General features: G+C 59.1%; 1 protein-coding gene, 1 long non-coding RNA gene and 1 pseudogene across 2 annotated transcripts; 2 read left to right on the top strand and 1 right to left on the bottom strand.

Annotated features, from left to right (window-relative positions):
* Positions 1–2,548: 2,548 nt before the first annotated feature.
* Positions 2,549–4,545, top strand: C17H20orf204 (chromosome 17 C20orf204 homolog). Its single transcript, XM_088175219.1, has 5 exons — positions 2,549–2,621; positions 2,700–2,848; positions 3,072–3,134; positions 3,237–3,389; positions 4,256–4,545. Exons 1-5 carry the CDS (start codon positions 2,549–2,551, stop codon positions 4,412–4,414), a joined length of 597 nt encoding a protein of 198 aa, XP_088031345.1. The 3' UTR covers positions 4,415–4,545.
* A 5,683-nt stretch (positions 4,546–10,228) lies between these two features.
* LOC106851660 (ammonium transporter Rh type B pseudogene) lies at positions 10,229–11,623 on the bottom strand (annotated as a pseudogene).
* Positions 11,624–19,652: 8,029 nt separating this feature from the next.
* LOC148221803 (uncharacterized) lies at positions 19,653–21,526 on the top strand. Its single transcript, XR_015807325.1, has 2 exons — positions 19,653–20,129; positions 20,239–21,526. It is a non-coding gene; the product is annotated as an uncharacterized LOC148221803 (long non-coding RNA).
* The last annotated feature ends 282 nt before the right edge of the window (positions 21,527–21,808 follow it).

The following is a 21,808-nucleotide window of genomic DNA, read 5'->3' as shown; positions in this document are numbered from 1 at the left end:
AAAGGGGACTTGGATCTTTAGAAGGGTCGCGATGGGACAGAGCAGGGAGTCCGTGAGGATGGGACTCTGGTCTGGCTGGGGAAGCTGGTCCAGCTGGGATCAGGCTGCTGTGTCTGGGATGAGGCTTAGACCTCGCTGGGATGGGGCTTGGATCTGCCTGGTCTTGAGGGAGAGAATTGAGGGTCTGTCCTGCCTTGGGGGTGGTGACAGAGTCCCTTTGGGGACTCTGGGAGTCAGGGACAGAGTCCGTCTGGCTGGGAGGACTTGGTGACCCCGGTGGGATTCCCAGGCTGGCAGTAGGAATTGCCCCTTGCTGCCCTGCTGGCTGGGACTGGCAGTAGTGCCAGCAGGAGCTGCTCTATCAACAATGGTGATTTCCCTTATCTCCTCGTATTTGCTGGAGGATTAGAGTGAGGATGAGATTAGCTATGCCTGTCCTGCACCCGTGCTTCCCGAGGCTGCTCCTTCACTGCCAGCTCTCCCCTAGGAAGGGATGTGCCACCTGCCTGTAGCTTATTGCTGTGGAATGGGGACAAAGGCAGGAGGAATAATCCTAAATCAGCTGCTGAACTTGTTCTCCTCCATCCTGGAGGGGAGAAGACAGGAGGAGGATTTGCCACCTCAGTCTCCGTGCATCCCTCTCTTGCTGCTGCTGCTTCCCTGCTTTCCATGGTTGAGGGGAAGCACCTACAGCATCTGCTGACCTCCTGCCCTGGCTGTTCCTTGGACTCCTCTGCACTTCCTTCCGGGCTGAGCACTGAGCCCAGGCTTGGCTGTCTTGGAATGCTGGAAACTGGGTCCAATTGTTTAATAAACCACTTCAGGGAAGTCATTCCCATTTTCATGGTAAAATTGCATAGCCTTGCCTTCCCGGCAGAGGAGACTTGTGGAGGGTAACCCTTAGACTTTGGCCAGGGTGTCCTCATGGGAGCAGTGCTCTCCTTTGATGTCCCTGGGGATTATACCCTCGGCTCTCTGCTCAATCACCTCTAGGGCAAGATCTCTCAAGTAGTTTGCAAGGAGCAAAGTCAGCAGCAGAAAGAGGCTCTTCCCTGCCCTTCCCAGCTCCCAGATAGAGCTCAGCACAGCTCTACTGGAAGATGTGTGGTGATTAGGGACACTGAAGAGCCCAGTGGGATTTATACTGGTTACACCTGGATTTGCTCCTCTCTTTGCATGTGCCTATGCTCTGAGGTGATGGTTGTGTACGTGTGTTCCCAGAAGTGTGCTGTGTTGAATTTTGCCACATGTTAGGTCTCCATCACTCCTATTGAGCTGCAAGAGGGTGGGAAAAGGTTTCCTCACTTTTTTTGGAGCCAGGTCCAGCTCAGGATTGAGTAGGGAGCACAGAGCGGGTGTGGATTTTACAAACAACCCCCCCCCGGCTTCTCACCAAAGAGGACAGATGGAGTGTGCCTGGGCTTGGAATTCAGTGAGGGAAATTCTTCCTTCTTAGAGCAGAAGAGCAAGTGCAGAGGTGCTGGGGAAGGCAGTGAAGGCAGTGACCCCTGAGCTGAGGTGGGGAGCAGCAGGCACAGGCTGCAAGCAGAGCTGCGGCCCCTTCCCCCTTGCTCCTGCTTTGGCTGCGGTGCAGGGGTTGCATAGTTGGAAGGAGCTGAGCTGCGTTCTGCCTGCCCAGACCTGACACCTGCGGCATGAGGGTTGTTTGGGAGGGGATTGTGTTTGGGGGGGACTTTTCCTGAAAATGTGAAATTATAGAAATTCCAGGATGGGCCCCAGGGCTGTGCCATCGTTCAGCAGTGTGGAGATATGCTGAGCTGTTGGGCTCCTTTCCTGGCACAAATTTTGAACTCTCCATCCTCACTCTGCTGCTGTTGAGCTGCTCAAATATCCTCAGTCCTGGTCACTTGAGCTTGTGCTGGCTTTTCTTCAAAGCTGTGGGATTCATCCCTGCCTTGGAGGGTCCATCCACCCCCTCCCTGTGCCCCTCTGCCAGCTCAGGTGTCAGCACTTGGGGTTCCCCGCTCTGCAGGGGCCAGCGTGGGGCTGCTGGGAAGGTTTGGAGCCAGAAGGCTCAGCAGCACCTGGGATGTGCTGGCCAGAGCAGATGCTTGAGCTGCTTCTGTCTGGCTTGTGGTGGGGGCCCCTGAGCCTGGGATGAGCATGAGCTGCAGGGAAGCTGGAAAAATGCTATATTAGTTCCATCCATGCAGCAGTGTTATGGGAGCATCCTTTTGAGGGTGTTTGGATACATTTGGGCTGATATGTGGATGCTGGTGGAGACCAGGCAGCTCCTGCCTCCAGCTCCTCTCCAAAGTCCCCTCTCCAACCTCCCTCTCTGCTCCTCTTGGATTTTGGTACTTGAGGTTCTCTGACCTTGAAATGACACGAAGTGGGGATCTGGTGGAGCCATGCTGGGACAGAGAGCTCAGGGATGAGTCCCATAGACTGACACAGGTCCCTGCCATAGCTCTGTGCCAAGAACCCACCTGCTGGCATGAGAGAGAGCTCTGTGTGTGCCATGGGCAACACTGCTGGGCTTGGCTGAAGCTGGAGCAGTTTCCCAAGGTCTTTGCTCCAAGGGGAGATGGCTCATCTGGGAGGATGTTCTTTGGGAGAGGAGGCAGTGGAGGCTCCTCCGTCACGTGTTGCATCTTCAGGTACAGGTCCAATGGAGCTTCTGACTAAGGGTTGAAGGCAGAGCCCAGAACGTTCCCTAATTCCCAGCTGACTCTGAGCCCTTCCCTGGCAGATTTTCCCCCGGGTGCTCTCCTGTGCTGTTCTGCTGCTCCTGCTCGTGGCCGTGCTGAGCAGAGGCAGGAGGTGCAGCATCGCCAAAATCCTGCGGCAGTACCGCGCCGTCATCTTCCATGAGATCCAGAACCTGGTGAGCCGAGGCAGGGCTCTGCCTGGGGGCCCAGCGCTGGCTCTGAGAATGCTGCTGGGCTGGATGCAGCCCTGCTGTGGGATGTAGGGAGGGAAGCTTAATATGGAGCTGGCTGCTTTGCCAGCAGTGTTGGGGAGGGGGTTGTGCTTAAATGGGGGATCCTTGTGCCAAGTGGGAGGCACTGATCCTGCGAGGTGCTGGATATTCTTCTTTATTTCTCCAGAGAAACCTGACTGGGTCGGTGTACAGGAGTGGGAGGGCTGGGCCCGCTTGTCGTTCGGACAAGGTGAGCACCGAGGGACCCGGGGCTGGGGCATTGTGTGGGCTGAGCCCCCAGGGAGCCACGAGCCTCCCTCCCTGCCCGGGGCCCTGCGCTTCTCCTCTGCAGGACCAGAAGATCCTGCTGTCCATCTACAACATCAGCATGTCCCTGACAGAGGTGGGGGCTGGCACCCTGCAGGCCCCTGAGGAGCTGGCAGTCTGGAGGGTGGCCAGGAACACCAACTTCGTGCTCCGGGAGAACTGCAGGAAAATCAGCAAGGTAGGAAGCCCTCTACTTCCCAGCCACATCAGTGGCTCCCAGTTCCCAGAGCTTTAGGCAGACCTTGCCTTCTTTTGTGCTCTCCTGGCTGCCTGTGAGGAGTCTCCAGGCTCTGCCTGCTTCGTCCTGGGAGCTGGGGAATGCTGATGGCACATCCATACCTGGGAGCTTCAGAATAACCAAGGGAGGGAAGTTCAGTTGTGGCAATTTGGGCCAGGCTGATGGGGTTTTACCACTGGCTCCCTCCCAAGTGGGTTTTTCCACATGTGCCACGATGCCATGGCTGAGGGGAGCACAGGGCCTTGTTCTGGTGGGATGCTCACCCTGTGGGTGCATTTACCCTGTGCTGCTTTGCTTCTGAGTGCTCATAGGCAAGAATTGGGTTTTCTCCCTTAAGGGCTGGTCTGGGTTCCTCTGGCATCTCCACGGCTCTGCAGGGGAAGCCCCATCCAGGAGGATCCGTATGGCAGCACCAGCAATCCATCAACCAGCAGGGAAAACCAAGGGCAGCAGAATGCCAGCTCCCAGCTCCGCTGACCTTGGCACAGTGCTGGGACTGTCCTCCCTGCCACTGTCAGGGACATTGGCTGGGGACAACCCTGCCTGGGGTCTGCTGCTGTGGGATGGAGCTGCTGCTGCTCTGGAGATCTGATCTGGTGCCCGTGGGTGCACACCCCCAGCTCAGACAGTGACAGCCACCTTTGGGGACTCTTGGGGGACCTGAGACCATGTCCTTGCCACGGCCATAGGCAGTCTAGCCACCTCAGCCATGCGGAGCCTGTGTGTGGTGGCTTTTATCCCGTGACTAATGTCTCTGTGATGTTGGGGGGGGGTTTCTGCTCCCTCTCCCGGCACTCGGACCGCAGAGCCCAGCGCGCACAGCCCCGGCCCCGGCGCGGCGCGGGGGGCCCGGCCGCAGGAGGAAGCAGCTGCGGGACATCGGCAGGAAGGCGGAGAGGCTGGCGACCTGCTGGGAGAAGCTCAATGCCCTGCACGCGCCCCGCCAGGCTCCCTGGGACTCGTAGGGACACCCTCGCCACACGCCGGGGGGATGTGCTGCTCCGGCACCGCGGCTGCCAGTGGCTTGTTTGGAAACCTGGGACAAACTCAGCCCTGAGGGCAGAGGGGTTGCTGCCGGCAGATGCCCGAGCTGAATTCATCGTCCTGCTCCAAGCGGTGCCCAGGGACCACCGCCCGTGCCTGGGGCTGGCAGGTTGGTTTGCTGCGGGATGGCTGTGGCAGAAATCTGGAACACCTGAAACACTGGGAAGAAGAAGGGAAAAAACCGAAAAATAGGTGAAGTGTGGGTTAGTTGCTCCTGGCCCTGCAGCACCTGCTGCTCTCTTGAGGACAATGGGTGTGTTTTGGGGCAGGAAGAGGACATGTGGGCTCTGGGGGCTCTGCTGGAAGTGAGGCCACAGTGCATCTGCAAGGCTCTGAGGTTATTAGGGCTGTGGATGGGGACAGGTGTCCCTGAGGCATTGCTGGGATCTGCAGAGCAGCTGGGCACCCACAGTGGACAGGGAAGTAAAGGTGCATCACTGGGCACCCGGGGAAGCCTGGGGAGTTCTGACACCCAAAAATCCCAGGCAGGTGTGGGGGCTTGAGGCCAAGGCTCAGCCTCGGTGACAGACTGCACTGTGGAGGGACCTGGCTGCTTGGCACTGTGGGTGCCCCAGCAGGGAGGGCATGGTGGGGTGTGGGGTGAGATGAAGTGAAGGGCATCCTCCCTTGTCACTGTGCCCTGCCAGCACGCCATCTGTGGCCTCCACTGCTCTGTTGGGTGGCAAACAGCCTCTGGGAAGCCAGAAATAAACCTCTCCTTCCCTGGAAATACTTTGGGTTCTTTATCTGGTCATCCAGGGGCTCTTGTGCTGTGGATGGAGCTGGCACAGTGCAGATCTGGCCATGGTGCTGGGCCTGTGGAAGCCCAGGCAGAAGGCCACAGCAGTGGAGGGCACAGTGCCATCCTGCCTCTGCTCGCCTTATCTGCATCCCTGGTTTGCGGGCGATGGAAACCAGGAGATGCTTTCTTGAAGGACATTTCCCCTGGAGCAGCAGCCAGGAGGGCCTGCAGTGTCCCCTGCCTCAGTTTCCCCAGCCCGTCTCGGCCCGTGTGGCTCTGTCCCAGCCCTGCGAGGAGGACACGAGATGGCAGCAGCGGGCTGTGAGTGCCGATCGGAGCCGGGCACTGCTCCCCCGAGTGTTCCCATGGCCACACCGGCATCGCTTCCCTCGTCCCCACTGAGCCTCGGCCACCGACCCCGCTCCGGCTGTGGCCAGGGGGGCAATGAGCGCTGCCAGTGAGTGGGATACCCCCCATGCCCTGGGGGAGGTGGGGGCGGCTTTCCCTGGGGGATTCTGGGGATTCACACTGGAAAAGGGCGATTCGGGGAGGGGACGGCAAGGGATGCTCAGGGGTCCCTGCCCACCCCCTGCTTCTGGGAATTGGGCTGGGAGGAGCTGGAAGGATTTCATAACCAGAGGTGGGTGGGACAGAGCCCTCCCTGCCCTGGGCACATCAGAGTCCCTGGGGTGTAGCAGGGTGCAGGCAGGACCGATTGATTCGATGGGGCAGGACAAGGACCCTGATTTGGGGGTCAAAGCAGGGGGTGCAGCCTGGGAACGCTGCTCTTGTGGGGTCCCTGGAAGAGGCTGTCTGCCTGGCACGGGGCAGGCTGGCACCAGGGGCCATCCAGGGAGCCTCAGCTCAGCACATCCCGATATCAGAAGACTCCTGGTGCCATGCTCCTCCCCGGCTGGCCCCATCATGCCCGGGCTCCTTCCTCCCGGATCCGTGCTCCTCCTCGGAGCGAGCACTGCCCTTTCTGCTGCCCCCACAGGAGGTTTTGCACTGGTTTAGTTACTAAGATTTTCTTTATTCCTCCTCCCTTATCCCAACCACCGTCCTTCCACAAATCACTAGCATCCCAAAATAGCCCTGCTGATGCTTGATATCCCATGGATGAGGCTGGGGGCCACGGCAGGACCTGATAGCTCACGCACCAACAAGATCGGGATCGTGGCTTGGGACAGGGTGACTCACAGCCTTTTTCTTTATCAAGGCTGGAGCAAAGTCCCTCTTCGAGTGACCTGTCAGCACCTTCCCAGATAAACCAGAGCAAAAACCACCTCCCTTTACTACCCTTCCCTCACAGGCAGCTGCTGCCGAGCTGGGAACCTGGTGCGGCAGTGGGAATGAGTGCATGGAAAGGAAGGAAAAAATGAAGGAAGAAGCAACAGGGAGGGAGGGGGAAAAACGAGGTCGAAGTGATGGTGGAATCACAGCAAAAACAGCCGGAAAAAGGAAACAGGCCCTGAAAAGTCAAATAAAAATAGCAGCGAGGCGAACCCAAGTGTGCAGCACATGGGAGTGAGCGCATTTCCTTCGAGGGCAGCACCACACGCTCCCGGCTGCTCCGGGGGGGCCGCTCTGATGTGGCTCCAGCTGCTGCCATGGCCCCCCCGGTCCCCCCGTGCTGTGCCAGGCACTTGGCAGCAGCTCAGTGCCCACCCAGCCCCTGCCTCACCCGGGGTCCCTGTGTGCCCTTGTGCAACCCCTCTGCACTGGGGGTGCAGGGATGTGGCAAAGGCTGCACAGGAGTGTTAGAGCTGAGGGCACGCAGGGCTTGGGGGTTCCTGGCCGTGCCCACACCCCCGCCTCGTGCCCTGTGCAGCCGGTGTCGCTTGCCCGACGCATCCGAGCACTGTGAGAGCTGCACAATCTCGGCTTCCTCCCCTCCCCTCTTGTTTTGCAATCACAGCAGGGTCCCGCTGGGAGATGAGGGTTGCTGGAGGGGCTGCGGGGACAGGGATAGGGGCGAGGATCGGGGCTGGTGCTCCTTGCCAGGACCAGTGGGCTGCATCCCAACCCAGCTCGGGGCTCAGCTCAGAGGCAGCAGCAGAACCCAGCGTGCGGGGCACTGTTCTGGGAGCCAGTGATGGGGGATCAGAGTGGGGTACCGTGCCTGCGGCCCGTACAGGGCTGCAATGCCCAGGTGTTGTGTGTCCACACCGGGGTACCATGCCCGGGGACTGTGCATGGGGAGCTTTGCCAGGGGTTCACACTGGGGAACCATACTGGAGGACAGGAGCTGCTGCGGTTCCACAGAGGCACATTTCAGCCCTCCTCACCACCACTGTCCCACCAAAAAGCAGCTGCCCCCAAGCCATCACCATCTTGGGGTGCCAGCAGCCCCTCTTGACTCTGGGGACCCTTGCCCACATAAGTCCTCTGCTTCAATCCTCACTGCCTTTGCAGTGGGGCTGGGGACCCAACCCCTTGCAGCCCTGGCACACGCAGGCTGTGTCTGATGGAGCAGAGCAGCATTTTGTTCTCTCCCATCTCCCTGCAGCTTCGTGAAGCTGCTGAAAGCCCAGATTTACAGCGTGATAAACGCTGGAGGCTCTGCAAAATATCTGACTGCTCCATCCTTTGGAGAGCGACTGGTTTGGAGGAGCGGGGAGTGATGGGCAGCACACCCAGAGGCAGAAGAGCGGGTCTCAGGGAGGGGGGTGGCCGGGACTGGGGCTGATGGAGCCGTGCCATGACCCAGGTGGGTCCCAACACCTCTGGCCCTGGGTCACTGGGTGCCTAAGCCCCTCTGGGCAGTGGGAAAACGCTGACCCCCCATCATTTCTTGGGCCTCTTGCTGCTTTTTGGAGCATCTGCCGACCAGATTGTGCCGCGGCGTGCCGGGGTGCCCGTGCCAGGACATGCCAGCCGGGAGGAGGGGTGTGCCCAGGCCCAGCTCCGGGTGTGCTCCCTCCCTGCGCCCTCATCCCTCGCTCCCCTACTGGGTGCCGCGGGCTGCTCAGCGGGAGCCTGCGTCCTCATCCTCGCTGGGAAGGGCTGGGGGATGCTGGAAAGCGGCTGCTCCACTGTCTCCGGCAGCAAGAGGTTCGCAGCCTCGGGGCTGTGCCTGCATGTGGGAGTGAGGGAGTGCTGGGATGTGTGTGCACGGATGTGTCTGTGCATGTGCGTACCTGTGTGAGTGTACCTGTGTGTGTCCGGGGTGCTGTGAATGTGTGCAGGGCTGTACCCACGCACGTGTGTGATTACAGGTGTGTACACGCCTGTGTGTGCAGCTCCTCTCCAAGGCTGTTTCTCACAGGGTGTCTGCAGCCCCTGGCTCCGCTGACCCTGTGCCCCCTTCTCTCCGTGTCCCTTCCTCGCCGTGTCCCCTCCTCCCCGTCCCCCTGCTCCCCGTGCCGGAGCTGCCGCTGGATCCAGCAGGCCTCGGCGCGGGGGCAGCCACCGGCTCTGGGATGCCGGGCTCAGCAGGAGCGCTGTTCTCACGGAGGCTCGGCGCTGCCGGTCCGGCCCCGACGGTACCGCGGCTCCCCGAGCGGATGCCGGTCCCGGTCCCGGTGGCTCTCGGCACCCAGAGGGAGCCGGGCAGTGCTGAGGGGCCGGGCCGGTCCCAGCCCCGGTGGCTCCACGCTGTCATGGGGCACATCCACACCGAGCTGCCAAGAAGATGGGGGGATTCTGGGGCTCGTCTGGGGAAGGGGGAACCGAGCTGCCTCCCGCCCCCAAGGCCCCTGGCCCCACTGCTCAGCCCGCAGCATCCTGCGCCGGGGCCCATTGTTCGGCCGCGCCGGGCTGCGGGGCAGGATTTCTTTGTCAGAGCTCGGCAATATTTTATTCTAACAATTAACCAAACACGCCCGGGCCCCCAAGCCTGTTTGTGATTATTGGAGGGCGAATTCCCCAGCCTCTCTCCCTCTTGGTGTTGGCTCCGCCTGGGGCTGCACCGGGTGGAAGGGATCCAGCCCCTCTCCCACCCGCTCAGGGCTGGGGACCCCCAACCGCGCCGACAGCCCCCCACTCCTGCAGCCAGCGCTGGGGGGCTCGGTGGCCTCGACCCCCTCGGGAGCCCGCGAGCATCGCCCGCATTGTCTCGGCAGCAGCGGGATCCGGGGGGCGCAGGGGCAGCGGTGATTCATGGCAGGGGGGATGTGAATCACAGCCCTCGCTCTCCGGGCAGGATGCGGCCCCGCGCTCCCAGCTTGCCGCATGCCAGCCATGGACCGCAGGCTTTGTCCTCCGCAGGGTGGAAGCGGCTCGCTGCCCGTGGTGGGATGGGATGGGGCCACTGCTCTTCCTGGGATGCTGGCGCAGCTTTCCCAGCTCCGGCTTCGGGGTGGGATGAGGGTGCTGTGGGCTGCGGGTGCCTCCTGCATCCTGGCTCTCTGCGAGGCTCCTCGCCGTGCTTGGGCTGCATCCTCATTGCTGCACTAGCGGTGAAAGAGTTGGCGCTTCCCTTTGCAAACTTTCCTGGAGGGTGAATTGCCCAGCTCAGGTTATCAGATCTCTGTAAAGTCCTTTGCTTGGGCCATCTCCCTGCTGTTGCAGTTTCACGCTCCAGGCAGTGGATACTGAGTTCCTTTACTGTAGCTGTGGTCTGTGCTGGCAGCCTCCTCCAGGTGCTGCCCTTTGTGGGCAGGGGAATCTGAAGCTGAGGCTCGGGGTGAGCACAGAGGGTGATGCCGCCAGCTAAGAGCAAAGCAGCCGAAGCCAGTGCCCTGCAGAACGGCCGACTGGGTTCGTGGGGGCTATTAACCATTCTGGGGGAAACACCCTGAGCAGGTCATTTCTCTGGCTGCTGCCTGGAATGAACGAATGCTGGGAGCCACTGGGACACGGGAGGGGGGTTGCAGCTGCAGGGTGGGGGGACGGAGAGGTGACCAGTGCTGTGATGCTGACCCAGCTGTGCCGACATGCTCGACAGCTTGAACCAGGCACGGGGCAGGAGCGAGTGCAGGCAGCATCTCCTGCCTGCTGATCCTGCCGGTAACATTCCCTGGCCCTCCCTGCTGCTGCTGCACGCCACTGCCTAAACCTGCTCCTTCAGAGCCAGGGCTCCTTCCTCAGCGCTGCTGTCTGGCCCTGGGCTCTCGGCCTGATCATGGATCTTAAAGTACAGCGAGTCATCGAAGCAGAGCCGCTCGGGCGGCCGGGCCAGGCAGGGCAGCCGGAGGGTGGCCCCGGTGAGCAGCCCGGCGAGCAGCGAGGCACCGATGGCCACCGCCAGCCCCGCTGCCTGGTACAGAGCCTGCCCGCCCACCCCGCGGTCCCCCCCCTGTTCCTCCACCACCTCGCTGGCATTGCCCCCCGCAGGGGAGAGCTGAGAGGGTTGGGACCCGGAGGTGTCCTTGGATGCCAGCAGGACGGCCAGGACGCTGGCTGCGGCGCCGAGGATGCCGGGCAAACCGTGCAGGTTGTGGATGCCACATTGGTCGAGGAGTTTGAGCTTCCTCCCCAGGAGCGGAGTGAGGAACCTGAAGCCGAGGACACACACCACGGCCGAGAGGCTGCCCAGGGCAAGAGCGGCCACCGGTGGCATGGCCATGTCGGCCACCACGCCAATGGCCACCCCGCCGGCCAGGCTGCCGTTCTGCAGGTGGCCAAGGCTGAGCTTGCCGTCCCTCTCCAGCAGGCTGGAGGCCACCACGGTGGTTATGGCACTGGCACTCATGGCCAGGAGGGTGTTCAGGATGGCACGGTGCTGGGCATCACCCGGTTGGCAGAGGACAGCCACGAAGCTGGGCCAGAAAACCCAGAGGATGAGTGTCCCCACCAGGGACATGAGGTCAGAGCTGGGTGTTGGGGTCTCCTTGGGGTGCAGTGGCTGCTGTGTTGCCCTGAACAGAGCCTTGGACACGCCAAGGCCGAAATAGCAGGAGAAGATGTGGATCGTGATGGTGCCACCCACATCCAGAACGCCCAGACAGGTGACAATGACCCACTCGCTGGCCAGGTAGATGGGGATTTCACAGGTGGCCATGACGAGCAGCTGGCAGGGGCTGGCCCTCCCCAGGATGGCCCCCACAGAGATGAGCACTGTCACAGCAGCGAACTCAGAGATGAGGAGTTTGTGGAGGTCCAGGTGGATCTGGCCATGGTGGAAGTGCTGGAGCAGGCCCTGCAGCACCAGCGCCCACTGCATGGAGAAGTTGAGCAGGAGGAAGTTGTGGGTGAGGGCGCTGAACCCGTAGCGGGGCAGGAAGGTCAGCAGGAGTCCCAGCCCCACCACCAGCATCACCTGGATGTCCTGGAAGAAGGGGAAGGTGCTGTAGACCTGGTTGGCCACCAAGTTGGTATCCTCCACCTGCGCCGAGGGCTCATCATAGGTGACGAAGAGGGCAAAGAAGAGGAGCAGGGCTCCCTGGAAAAGCCCCAGGAAGAGGGGCAGGAGGCGACGGGGATAGGTGGAGGGTGGCACAGCCATCCTGGAGTGGACAGGAGGGGACGGTGGTCAGTGGTCAGCAGGGCACTGGTGTGAGGTGACAGCCCAGCAGTGCTTCCGGGATGAGCTCTGCTTGCTCATACATCAGGGGTTTTATGGCCACGGTTAATTATTAACCAAAGACCTAAGTTTATGTTCCAGAAGAGGAGGGGTTTGCCCCTCCCTTCTTTAAACACAACTCCCATAAAATAACCACATGTTCTTATTTGGCCGCCATAAAAGTGGATGTGAGGGGCATTATGATTTTGAAGGGAAACAAGAAAAACCTGCAGTGGGGCAGAGGAAGGAGAAGGAGTTTGGTGAGGAGCTGGCCGGGGATGGAGGTACCATAACACTCACCCCTTTTGAACTCATCCCCATCCAGGAATGGAGACCTTCCTGCTGCAAGCCTGGAGTGATGCTGGCAGCTCAGACAACCCCAGCTCCCGGTCTGGCTCTGCCACGTTCCACTCCAGGTTGGCTCTGGCAATGCCACCACCCCATTCTGTGGGATGATGCACGTTTTCTTTATCCACCACTTGGATTTTGTGAAGCACCATAAAGCTCCAAAGTCAGGGCTGAAACGATCATTTTCTCACAGGTTTGCATTGGCTTAAATGGCTGGAAATTCATTAACAATTAGCGCACGAGAAAAACAAAGCCCAGAGCAGCCAAGCAGCTACCCCGAAGTTTCTGGGTTGCTGCTTAGTGTGACATTTTGCCAGTGAATGTCTGGAAAAAAAAAATTAAAAAAAAAATATATGAGAACCACAAGAACAAAAGGCAGAAGGGTTGGTAAATATTTGTTCCAGAGAGGAGATATTTTTGTGCTGTCCCTGATCTCAACACCCCTGCCGCGGGCGCTGGCTCCGCGCCGCTCTTCGTCATTGTTACTGGAGGATGAGGCAGGCGAGGGCGCAAAATGGGAAACAATTGTTGAATAATCTGCACGAGGCTCCTCTGCCAAACCCTCCTCGGCCATTTTTCAACCCAAAGATGCTGGAAATGGGGGCAACAGAGAGAAGGAGTGGTGCTTTGAAGGCAGTGCCTTTGACGGGTGAGGAGGGGTTATGTTGCGCCCAAGCCATGGCCAACAGCAACAGAGGGGTGGTGGGAGTAGTGAGGGTTTTGGGATGGGAGTTGGGATGCTTTGTCTGCCCCTAATATGTCCCTGCTGCATGGGTGGTGGTGCTAATGGCAGTGGATGCTCCTGTGGGATCCCTCACCAAAGGAAATGCGGGGCTGGGGTATTCATGGTGCCATTCAGCTCCTTGCTGTCCCTGAGGATGGGATGGGGTGGGATGGGATGAGATGAGTAGGCAGGATGCTCCCATTGCTCCTGCCTCTACCTGCATGGGGGTACAGCTTGATCCACCTCCTGTGGCTGCTGCCAGCTGCAAGCTCCGCTAGGCAGTGGCATGAAGGACAAAGGGATGCAGGCAAAGCCTCCCCCACCTGTTGCTGGTATAAAAAAGGCAAAGAAAGGGGATTTCAGCCCCCAGCTCCTCACCTGTGACCCTTCACACACCACACCAGCCCATCAAGGGAATTTTCAAGGAGCCAGCCTGGTACAGTGAAACCTCTTTGGTTGATTGTGGGTGAGATGCAAACCCAGAAGATGTTTGGAGCAGGTTGTGCTCCTGTGATGGAGGAGCTGGGCTGCTCTTTCAGAGCTGAGGAAGCATTTTGGCTCTGGGTCAGCTGCGATTGGGCTCCTTTCAGTGTGGCTGGAGGTGGGTGCTGCCTGCTTGCTGCTCTCCTACTCCCCACAGCATCTCAGCCTGCCTCTTCCTGCTTTAGTTTGGGGCTTTTTAAAGGTGTGGTTAAATCAAATGCTAAAAGGAAAAGCTACTGATCAGGTCTTTTAAGAAACAGAGTGTTTGGAAGATTTCAAGGTTATGGCTCAGTGCCTCCTGCAAGGAGGAGGAGGAAGATGCTGGAGGGATTCATCCTTCTGGAGCATCCCAGCACTGCCAGATCTGCTGGAGAGGACAGAGCACTTTGGGAAGTTTGGGATGTAAATGCTCTCCTGGATCTGGCCATCATGTCTGCCAAGGGGCAGAGGTGTGGGACACCAGGAGTTTGGGGTTCTTTGCTGGACTCCGCTGGGTCAGGAGATGCTGGGGACACACGGGGCAGCTCCTGGGCGGGACTGGGCTATCAGACTCAGTGCCTGGGGACAGAGTGCTTGAGGGGGTGGCACGGCTCAGTTGGTGGGCAATAAGGAGTTGCAGGGTCAGCAGGATGTCCTTGGACACACAGTCTTTTTCCACTTGGACATCTTGCTCTGGCAGCACCTGGGGATTTGGGATGTTTCTCTGGGCTCCTGGGATTCCTTGTGATCTACAGCCCCTCACATCCCTACCAGCAGCACCCTCAGCTCTGCCACATCCATGGGGCCAACCAACTCCACATGCCTTTGATGAGCTGTTGGGTACCACAATCCCCTTCCCTTTGGAAAAGGCCATCCTGTGAGCCTTTCCACTTCCCAAACCAGATGAGGCACAAAAAGCAGCGGTGCCCAAGTGCTCCCCAGAGCAAAGACCCCATAGCCGAGAGGGGGGAATTTGCCAGGTTGCAGATTAAAAAATAACCTTTATGGCACCCATAAATGAAGGTCGAAATTCCAAGAGGTCTCTGGGAAGGTGAAAGTCTCCCCCAGCCCTGGGGCACCCCTGAAGGCAGCGAATGATTAACCCCACAGTGCAGGGTGCAGCATTGGGATGCCACGGTCGCTGCGGGGAGAAGGTCCAATCCCTCCAGTAACATTTTCAGGCACACCGAGTTTTCTCTTGGCACCAAAGGAGAAGGGATGGAGGAAGCATCTGGCGAGGGCCTGGGCAGCAGGGAGAGAGGGGAGCATTGAATTCCACCCCCCACATCCCCCTTTCACTGGAGGGGGCAGTTGTTTTATGGCAGGAGGACTGGGGAACCATTTTAGCAGGATCCACGCTGGGACTGCTGGAGGAGTTCCCCGCTGAGGGCTGGATACAAAGAAAAGCTGAATTAACCGAGGGTCATATAAGGCAACAGGATCTGACAGATCCGAGCCAATATATGCTGGCAGCAGCCAGTCCATGGCACTGTGAGAAACACTCCTGCAAATTTAACAAATCCCCATGGTCTAGAAAGTCATGTACAAGAAATTACTAATGAAGGGATCTAGTCATATCTGGATTTCCAGACGTTGGTCATGCTCCCACCGCGTTCTGCAGGCCATATAAGTACATGGATCTGAATCCCGGGTGCTGGAGAGCGGGAGGATTGTTACGATCATCTTGCCTGACCTCCTGCGTCAGACGAGGGCTCCCGGCGAGGAGGGGACACCGGGCGGTGGCGGCTGGATCCTGCGGCTGTGCGGGGCCGGGGATGGATGGAGGGAGAAGCCTGAAGGGGAGCAAGGTTTGGGAATGCTGTTGTGATTATGGAGTGGCTGCGTGCTCCCATCACGCAGGGGTGATGCACTGGCACCCAGATGGGTGCTGGGCAGGAGGGAGCAGGAGTCCCAAATTCATCCCTGCAGGGCAGCACCGTGTGACGGGAAGAAACTGCTGACAACACCTTCGACCTGGGCATCACTCTCTTTAACCCGCTGCTCCCTCCAGCCTGGAGCATCCCAAAATTCCCCATTCCCTAAAGACCCTGCCAGAAAGCTGGGCTACCTGCGCAGCTCCCGCTCTATTCCATCCCCTCCGTAGGTCCTACAACCACCCACCCTCCTGCTGCCTTAAGGAGCCGGGAGTGATCACCGGGAGTGTTTTCAGAGCTCCGGACCAGCTGTGACCCCGCGAGCCCCGGTGCCGGCTGTCAGGCGGCGGGCAGGGGGCCAGCCCCCTCCTCGCCAGCCCCTCGCAGCCGGGTCCTGCCGGGTGGGGGGGACACAAAACCCAACAGACGTCACCCCGGCATCACGCGGCCCGAGTGGCCTTCTCCATCTTGTTAGCACATTGTGTAACACAACATGTGGAGGCGCTGGGACCGCACACGCATGCACTCCCCGACAGCCCAACCGGGGGGAAAAGAAGGAGGGGAAAAAAAAAAAAAAGAAAAACCGAAGAAAAAGAAAAAAAAAAAAGGAAGCAATTTAAGCTTTGAATCTTTCTCTTTAAAATGTTCTCATGGCTTCATTAGAATTTGCAGCCACAGAGGCTTTGAAGAACATGGTATAAGGAGTGAAACATCTGGAAAAAATAGGATTAATGAAAACATAATTCCCAAGACTAAAGGAAAGATTAATCCTGCGTTACCACTTGTGTGTTCCACAGCTTTTCCCCAGCTCGTAACACTGAACTTATTAAATCGCCCTGAGCTGAGTTTTCCTTTTCTCTCTCCCTCCCCTATGGAGCCCAATGGAAGCAGCTGATGCCAAATGTAAGGATAACCAATTGTGCTGGCCAGTGCTGGCGTGAGCACACCCGGCCCTGTGCCAGGTGGGCACCCACTGCCCAGCAGAGCTGGGGGGGTCCCTGAGTGGTGGTGGGGCTCCAGAGGGTTTCAGGATGGTCTGTACTGGGCTGGTGGGTGCTGTACCCCATTGGGGCTGCACCTGCTCCTGCCTGCGGTCCTGAGCAGGGACTGACCAGCTTGGGAATGGGGCATGCTGGGGATTAAAGATAAATTAGTGAGCCCCCTTGTCTGCTGCTGGATGCTTGGCCAGGGTGCCACTGCAGTGGGTCTGAGGTGCTGGTGTCTCTAGGTGGCATTTCTGTGAGAGCAAGGGTAGCCCTGGTGATGTGCCATGCTGTGCCATGCTGTGCCATTCCATGCTGTGCCATGCCATACTCTGGCACCACTCCTGCTCCAGGATCTGGGCTGTGATCAGGGAGTTGGGACACACCAGCCCCGTGCCAGCTGGCAGTGTTCAGCTTTGCCACTGCCGTGCTGGGGGGTACTGGGGGGGGGGGGTCACACTGGCTGTGTCAGCCCTTGTTCAATCCCCCTGGACAGAGCTGGTCTGAGATCTTGGGCAGCTCCGAGTGGAGCTCAGCCACGCTGAGGGACCCTTTGGGGAAGGTACTCTGGGGGGACAGACCCATTGTCCCTGTAAAATCCTGCAGCAATTCCTTTGCCACCAGCAAGTACCACTGATGGGTGCCAGTGCTGGTTTGGGGTCACATCAGATGTTTGTCCCTGCAGCTTTGTCACCACAGACACTGATCTGCACAAACGGGTGGGGCCGGGGTCGGAGTTTGTCCCTCCCCAGACCAAGAGGCTGTGGAATCGTGGTGCTTCTTGGGAAGAAGGAAAACAAGGAGAGTTTACTCCATTATGTCTTCATCCATCCCGCCCTGGGCACAGGGAGGCCGGGAACTGCCTGCTCCACACCTGGGCTGGCTCTGCCCAGCACAGCGATCCCGGCATCTGGAGCCTGCAAAGATCGGGATGCTCCGAACGATGGGGACAGAGAGCAGAACCCGTTCTGCGAGTCTCTGATGGGATTTGGGTAGGCTCTTGCCTGATGGGTGCTCCCCACGACGTCAGGGTGAGGGAACCAGATGCTTTCTGCATCCCCTCCTTGCTTTCTGCCCCGGATTATGCCGGGACTGCACCTGGATGGGGCCAAAGGTGTGTTTGACCCAGGCACGGGAGATCAAGGCTCATTTGCCTCAGGCCTGGTCGAAAAAGGCTGCTTTGCCCCACACACGGAGTGAGGGAGGAGGCAGCGTGCCCAGGCCACTCCCTAAGAAGGAGAGGCTCCCAAGGGACTCAACGGGACCCCTCTCTCCCTCCTTCCCACGCTGCCGTCCCTCTTAGCTCCAGCTTGTTTTCCAGAGAGGAAACCGGCAACCTTGCTATTCTTTTTTTTTTTTTCTGTTTTCCTTTTTCTCCCAGTGTGAGCGGCGGGGCCCAGCTGGGGGGCAGCGGTGCCGGGTGCCGGCGGGCGCCAGGTGCCGGCGGGGCGGCGCGGGAGGTGCCCGCCGGCCGCGGGGGGACAAAGCCGGCGACGGCCCGCGGGGCTCGCGGCCGCATTGTGTGAGCGAGGAGGAGATGGATGAAGGTCACATCCTGCCACTCTTCCGATGCCCGGCACCAGGAAAAAGCTGCGCTTTGTAAATATAAAAATAAACAACAAACTCTTCCCCCCATTTACCACCTGCCCCCCGCCCCAAAGAAAACAACAACAGCCCCCGCGGTATCGCAGCCACCTGCTCGGGGAAGTGATTTTTCATATAGGCAGGAAACGGGGGTCTAATTAAATCTGGGGTCAAGAACATAAAGGGAGAACTAAGTTTATTTAGGAGTCCTCGAGGAGGGCGGGAGGGGGATGATCAGCAGGGCTGTGGGGGAACCATAGGACGGTGTTTGATGGGGCTGGGGAGGAACCTGGGAGTGTTTCGGTCCCAGAGTGGGTAGCAGGGCATCACCTTCCTCCTGCCAGCGGGTCCAGCATGCCCCAGCGGACAGTGGTGGCAGTTCGGTCCTCACCAGGGCAGGGAAGCTCTGGGGGACTCCCCACTCTCCCTGTCTCCCTGCGGGTAGAGAAAGGAGCCCGGGGAGCGTCACGCTCAGACCTACAAGAGTGTCCCCAAGCCTTCAGCGAGATCATATGAGGTTCCTGTTTCACAAGACGGAGGATGGCATTTCCATTGTGCTCGCCGGGGATGTGTTGCAACGAAGCAGCCGCTTCCATCCTTTGTCCTCCTCCCCGCAGAGGAGGAGTCTCAGCCTCTGCCAGGGTGACCCGTCACACCCTGGCCCCCCCCAGCCACCAAATTTGGCTCCACTGGCAGCGTTAGCCCTCCTCGGCGGGTCCCGTCCGCAGGCATCGCCCCACCGCCAGCGCTCTCCGGCTCCGAAGGTGCCTCCTTGCAGCCATCGCGCTGGGTGCCCTCGGCCGGGGGTCCCCACCAGGTTAGGGACACTCTAGGAAGGTGATACCCACCCCGAGGCGCTCCCAGCGCTGACACTGGGGTGCTCCAGCTGCCTAATTTTCACCACCGATTAATAAAAGAGAGACTGACCCCACCAAAGCCCAACTGGGAAGTCCTGGGTGCTGGCAGCAGCTCCAGCTCCCCGGGATGATGCCACCACCCCGGCCCCTCTCCCATGCTCGCAGCGGGCAGCTTCCAGCTTTTAGGAAGCGCTGCGGAGACCCTCGCCTTTGGGTCGGGTGCTCCCTGCCCGGACCCGCTTTCTATTCCCCAGCTGGGGTGTGCCGAATATAAAGTATCACAGCATTGTTATGAAAAATAATTCAAACCCACCAAAAAGGCCAGCAGCAGATGGAAGGGTGAAATCAGAGCAATCCAGGCTAGCTGTAACCCTTCGTGGGCAGGGAAGGCAGGACACGCAGGGGACCAGCATCCACATCCCAGCCTTGCCGCTGGTGCTTGCGGCTATGGAAGGGAAGGTGATGGGCTGAAAGTGTCCCAGCAGACTGTGGGCAGGACAGGGAGTGATTTCCCATGGGAAAGGGGGAGCTCGTGCCTGGGGGCTCATAAAACAGCCGGATTTTTTTTTCCTCTGGCTTTAGGGATGCTGGGGAGTGCCCTCATCCCCAAATTCCTGCTGAAGGATGGGACGTGTAGCCTGGGCACCACTCAGCCCGGGGGCTACCAGTGCCCACCCTGAAGCGGGGCGTCAGATCTCTTCTGTGACCACTGATAGTTCGCAGGTGCCACCCACCACACTGGGTGTGTGTCCCCTCCCTGCCACCAGCATCCCGCCGCCGAGCCGGGTACCAAGGGTGGCGCTGGGGATGAGGACGCGTCCCCAGCCGCGGGCCTCGCTCCAGCTGGGCGCTGTTTTGTAAGGACTCCTGGGCCTCTGCGGCGCAGAGATAAGCCCAAGAATTCGCCGTCAGTTCCAAATATCCCGTCCGCTTCCTCCCGCCGTCCTCGCCGCCGCTCCAGCCCGCTTGTCTCATTTCCGCAGCAGCGTGCTGGGGAGCGCTTCCTGTTTTCCCCCCGGCCCCGGGGCGGGGGGCTCAGGGGCGCGGGGAGGAAGGGCAGGACAATGGGCGCAGCTCGGGACGGGCAGCTGCCCATCGCCCGGGATGGGGGCTCCTCGGTGGCCCGGGATGGGGCGGGGAGGGAAGGGGAAGGCGGATGGCAGGTGGCAGCAGCGGGGATGTGGGTCCTGGGCTGGGCTGAGCTGAGATTGCGGATGGGGTTTCTTTCCTTTCCTGATTTCTTTTTTTCTCTTTTCAAGGGCTTTGTTGTAAATCAACCCAAGCTCCCTAGAGAGCATCGTCTCTGTACCGCAGTGGGAGTCCCCGCTCCAGCTGGGCATGAGGACAGGAATGAAGCCGGGTGGAGCACAGCCCTGGGTGGGGGGACTCTGCCTTCTATGGGACAATGAACTGACCCCCTCAAATCGCATTTTAGGGTCCCTCCAGTCAAACCACCCACCACAACCCTCTCTTCCCCAGCCACAGCATGCCCACGGGGCTGGCACCTCCCAGGAGCTGTGCCAGGGGGCAGGAGGTTGGGATGTGGCTGCCCCATCCCAAACTGCTGCTTTGAGACAAGAGGGACCCATTTCAGAGCTCAGCAGCCTCCTGACGCAGGTAGGAGCAGCCGGGGGCAGCCCCTGTGTCCCCCTGTCTTTGGGGCTCCTGCCCCCCGGTCCTGGGCTGAGTGTGAGTGTTTACTTGGTGCCTTTCTCACCACTCACAGCATGGCAGGACTTATTCAAAGGCGGGCGGAAGCGAGCGCAGCAACTGAAACAACAATGAAAAGGAAACAGAGCTCGAAAAATTCTCCGTTCATAAATCAACTGAACTGCAGGTGATCCCTGGGCAGGAGCGAGCTGAGGAAGAGACACGGCTCGGCTCGGCATGGCCAGCAGCCAGACAGGCTCCGGCCCCCCAGGCAGGGATGGGGGAGGCCGGGATTTCCCAGGGTGGTCCTGAATGATGCTGGGGTCGGTGCCCGTGTCCCCGGGGCTGCACGTCAGGGACTTTGAGGCAGGTGAGGTGCAAGCATTGCTGGGTTTATTTTTATTACAAATTTTTATTATGCATCTGGGTGAGAAAGGTGAAGCTGTGCTGGGTGGAGTGGGTTTGTGGGGTCAGCATTGCACGCACACTCGCAGGCACACGCCTCCTTTCCAGACCAGAGGAATGCAAAATGGCCAGGGATATGATGGAGTGCAGGGATTGTGCCACAGACCCTTGTGACCAGCAGAGTGGGGGAATATGCTAATTTTGGTGCTTGAAGGGTTGCAGAGCAGCCCCACGCTCTTTATTCATTTCCACGCTTGCATTTTTGAGTTGAAATTCATCACTTTGGAAGCAGAGAAGCCAAAAAGGTGTGGGTGAGCATGGTTCCAGTCTGTGAGTGTGCCATGGGAGATGCTGGGGTTAACGGAGATGATCCAGGGCTCTCGGCAGCATCAGGACATGGCTCCTTGCTGGGATCTCATAAAGGCTTTTTCCTCCTTAGGAAATAGAGCTGCTGGATTGGGACAGGCTCCTCAGTGCTGGCAGCATCTCTGCACGGGCAGGGGATGGGCATGGTTGGAAAAAATCTCTCCCTCCTGCCTCCAGTTGTGTCCTGCAGCATCTTGCTGTAGGCAGGGTGGGGGCCAGTTTGGGCAAACCTAACTGTTCCCTCCTAGCTGTCCCCTCTGCCAGCTCCTGTAAGCTGAGACCCAGTCCTGGGGACACCAAAAGGAACTTGTGCTTTTGGGACCAGTGGATGGCCCCAAGGACCAAGCTGGTGGCAGTGAGCTGACCTTAGAGAAGAGGAAATGATCCAGTCGTGTTCCCCACACTGGGAAAGCCAGGAGAGATTGCATGTCCCCCTCTGCTGCTATCCGTCCTCCCTCCTGTGAATTCCCTGTCATCTTGTCTTTTGGCAGAGCTGGAAAACTGGGAGACCACCGTAAATAAATCCTGTGTCTTTAAGCAGTTTTGTACAGTACAAGAAAATGCACTCGTTGAATTACAGCTTTTTAATCAAATACATGTAACCATGTCACTTAAAGTGCTCGCGAAAAGCAAGGAAAAAAAAACCCCAACACAATTGGAAGAGCACAATATTAAAACCAGCTGCCTGCTTACCCCCACCACAGTTAATAGTTTTTGAATGTTCTGAATGAGAGAGAAACCAGAGCCAAGCTCCACTTTCATGTCCATCTTTCTGATCAAGCCCTGTCAGACAGGGGGAGCCGGGCAGCCTGGCACAGAGGCAGGGGATGCGGGAGGGCTGCTCTCCCTTGTCCTGCCGCTTTGCCCATCCCTTC

The sequence above is a fragment of the Sturnus vulgaris genome, chromosome 17 (genome assembly GCF_052056855.1).
Source record: "Sturnus vulgaris isolate bStuVul1 chromosome 17, bStuVul1.hap1, whole genome shotgun sequence".
Taxonomy (NCBI): domain Eukaryota; kingdom Metazoa; phylum Chordata; class Aves; order Passeriformes; family Sturnidae; genus Sturnus; species Sturnus vulgaris.
The sequence above is the reverse complement of the archived record's forward strand: the minus strand, read 5'-3'. Positions and strand labels throughout refer to the sequence as shown.